General features: G+C 67.7%; 1 protein-coding gene across 4 annotated transcripts; it reads left to right on the plus strand.

Moving 5' to 3' along the window:
* The first annotated feature begins 384 nt into the window (after window positions 1-384).
* Window positions 385-2,820, plus strand: LOC311189298 (uncharacterized protein). Of its 4 annotated transcripts, none has more exons than XM_084260932.1 (3): window positions 392-835; window positions 998-1,544; window positions 1,724-2,820. In XM_084260932.1, the coding sequence occupies exons 2-3, from the start codon at window positions 998-1,000 to the stop codon at window positions 2,518-2,520; spliced, it is 1,344 nt and encodes a 447-aa protein (XP_084117058.1). In that variant the 5' UTR covers window positions 392-835; the 3' UTR covers window positions 2,521-2,820. The 4 variants fall into 4 exon arrangements, 3 of the variants coding, with proteins under 3 accessions (XP_084117058.1, XP_084117059.1, XP_084117060.1); XM_084260934.1 differs by having other exon boundaries at window positions 397-1,124; window positions 1,437-1,544; window positions 1,724-2,818; XR_014617162.1 differs by having other exon boundaries at window positions 385-1,617.
* The last annotated feature ends 373 nt before the right edge of the window (window positions 2,821-3,193 follow it).

The raw sequence follows: 3,193 nt of genomic DNA on the forward strand, positions 1-3,193 counted from the left end.
GAAGATTGGCGCGACAGCGATTGGCGGTTGGGCAGCAGCGGGCGTGGTCAGAGGTTTTAAAAGGGGCGGCGGGAGCCGTTACCTGTTGGTGAGACGCGGAGCGGTATTGAGGACGTTGTTGGCGCTACTGGAAGGACCCCTGGTGTCTCTGAGCTGTTGAACTGTGAGAGGGGGCCGAGGTGCCGGCCGGGCGGCTCCGGGCCCGGGCGGCTTCGGAGCGAGCGGGGGGAGCGGGACGGGCCGGGCCGGGCCGGGGAGGAACCGCGCGGGTCCCGGCGGCTCTGGCTGCCGTGTGCTCGGCCCCGCGGCTGGGCCGGGAACCGCCTCCTCTCATCCCCCGCGGGGTTCCGTCCGTCCCGCCGGTCCCTCCCCGGCCCGTGCTGGGGCTCGGCTGCCGCCCGGGGCTGAGCCGCGCCCGGGGCCAGCGGCGGGCGGGGCCGCGGGGAGACCCGGTCCCTGAGCCGAGCCGGGCGGAGCGGAGCGGAGCGGAGCGGCGGGACTACACCTCCCGTGCTGCACCGGCGGCGGGCGGTGCTCCCGGGCCGAGGCGGCCGGCGGCTCCCAGACCGCCCTTGTTCCTGCCCGCGGCCCGGCCGGGTGCTCGGCCCCCCGGCCTGCCCCGCAGAGCCGTCGTCCTCCCGCTCCGCTCGGGTGCCGGAGGCCGAGGCGGGAGCCGGGAGCTTCCCGACGAGCCGTTGCCCGGGCCGCTCCGGGCCTTTGCGCCGGGTCGGCCGGCGGCGCGGGGCACGGCCGGGGGTCCGGGGCTTTGCCCGGGGCTCCGTCAGGCTCCGGCTGGACGGGCGGGCGGCTCTCGGCAGGTCTTGTGCCCGGCAAGGTGGGTCTCGGGGCTGTCCCGGCCGAGCGGCCGGCGCCCTCCGTCGCGCTGCCGGAGAGCCCGGTGCCGGCGGGGCCCTGGCCGGCCCCGGCAGGATTCCGGCCGCGGTGCCGGGCGAAGGCGCGGCAGGGCGTGCTGAGCCGGGCGTGCTTCTGGCTGCAGATGGCGGTGACGTTTGAGGACGTGGCCATCCACTTCTCGGCCGAGGAGTGGGCAGAGCTGTCGGGCTGGCAGCGGCGGCTCTACCGGGAGGTGATGCTGGACAACTACCGGGCGCTGGCCTGGCTGGGTGAGGAGTGTGTCGGTGGCGGCGGGGCCGGGCTGGGGCCGCAGTTGAGCTGCGGGGCTGAGCTGGAGCCCTTGGGAGGGAGAGTCGGGCTGTGGCCGTGGCTGCGCGAGCGCTGCCGGAGGGCTTGGGATGTCGGGCTTGAGCTGCCGGGTTGTGCCCAGCCAGGCCAATCTCAAGGGGTGCTGAAGTCGTGGCCAAGCAGGGGCAGCAGAGAGGAGCAGAGCTGGGGTGATGCTGGGTCTGGGGAGGGGGTGGCCGGTGCTGCCATCCCAGCAGTGCAGGAGAGGGTGCCTCTCTGTCTGCCCCGGACAGGCCAGTTCGCTGTCAAGCCAGAGATCATCTGCCAGCTGGAGCGAGAAGAGATGCCGTGCGTGCCAGACCCTGCCAGGACACAGCAGCAGCACCAGACCCCTGTGCCAGGTGGATAACAGGGGGCTGTGGGAGGAATGGGGAGATTCCAGCAGCACCATCCCCTTGGCACCAGATGCTGCAAGTACCAGGAAAGGTGGCGAGATGGTCGGGGGGGCTGTGCCACTGGGCATGTGGGGTCCCATGTGCCCATGGCATCCCCGGCAGTGACCTTGTTCTCTTCTCCCCAGCAGCCAGTGGGACGCAGATGGAGGCCAGTGGGGTCCCTGAGGGTCTGCTGGCACCCACTGCCCCACTCCCAGAGATGCCCAAGACTGGCAGGAGACGTCAGCATAACTTGGCCCACAGGAGGAGCCAGAGGAGGTCATCTGGCTGCGCTGACCCTCAGCCCAGCAAAACACCCCAAAGGCTGGAGAAGACCCTCCCAACGTGTCCTGAGTGCAACAAGAGCTTCAGGCACAGGTCACATTTACTTAGGCACATGCGGAGCCACACAGGCGAGCGTCCGTTTGTCTGTCCTGACTGTGGCAGGGGCTTCAGCCGTAAGGGTAACTTGGAGAGACACCAGCGTGTGCACACTGGTGAGAAGCCCTTCACCTGCAGGGACTGCGGCCACCAGGTCAGTGAAAAATCCTGCCTGATCAGGCACCAGCGCATCCACACTGGGGAGCGACCATTTGCCTGTGACCAGTGCCCCAAGGCCTTCAGGGACAAGAGGAGCCTCACTGTCCACCAGAGCATCCACACAGGTGTGAAGCCCCACAGGTGTGAGCAGTGTGGCAAGGCCTTCTCTCTGAAGAGTCGGCTGACGAGGCACCTCAAGATCCACCAGAGGCTGCAGGCGGTGCCAGAAAGCGGCCGGTGTGCTGGGGAAGGTCCATCCCAGCAGGAGGGGCTGGCAGAGGACAAGCCCTTCCAGTGCAGCCTCTGTGAGGAGCGGTTTCAGGATGAGGGGATGATGCTGGCTCACCAGGGCACCCACAGCACCCCCAGCCTGTTGGCACCCCCCCAGCCTGGCACCTCCTGAACCTGCTGCTGAGGGGCCGTGGTGGCCGGGGGCTGCAGGGATGTCCTGCTCTGACTGGCTGAGCCTGGCTGGGGGGCAGGAGCCCACCAAAGCCCTGTGTCAGTTGGGAAGAGAAGGTGTAAGGAAAGGCTGGTGGGTGAAGACAGGGAGAGGGAGAGGTCACCCACCAGTGACCGTCATGGGAAAACAGACTGGGCTGGGGAAGAAAGAATTTCCTTTGTTCTCAAATTGGGAGTGATGAGAAATAAATGTCATTCTCAGAACCCCTCCCCCAGCCCTCTCTTCTTCCCGGGCTCAGCTTCCCTCCCGATTTCTCTCCCTCCTTCCCCCAGCAGCTCCCGAGGCTGGGAATGGGGGTTGTGCTCAGCCCATCCCACTGTGTGCCTGCGGCTCCTTCCTCCTCAGGGAATGGCCTTCAGCTGCGGGAGATGGACAGGAGGCTTGAGGCAGAGGTGTCCCTGCTCGTGGCAGGCGCTTGGGAGCGGATGGTCTTTGAGCTGCCTGAGTCTCGAGTCCCTTCAGTCCTGAATTCACCTGGACTTCCATGTTGGGGGCAGTAGTTTCTAAACGCTGTTCTGGTCTTGGGTGGTGCCTTTTTGTTCTTCAGGAGCGCGCAGGGAGGTGGGCGATGGTCTCTTCAGCCAGGGGCCAGGAGATGGGAGGAGGGGAAAGC

The sequence above is a fragment of the Gallinula chloropus genome, assembly GCF_964237585.1.
Source record: "Gallinula chloropus genome assembly, chromosome: 2".
Classification (NCBI taxonomy): domain Eukaryota; kingdom Metazoa; phylum Chordata; class Aves; order Gruiformes; family Rallidae; genus Gallinula; species Gallinula chloropus.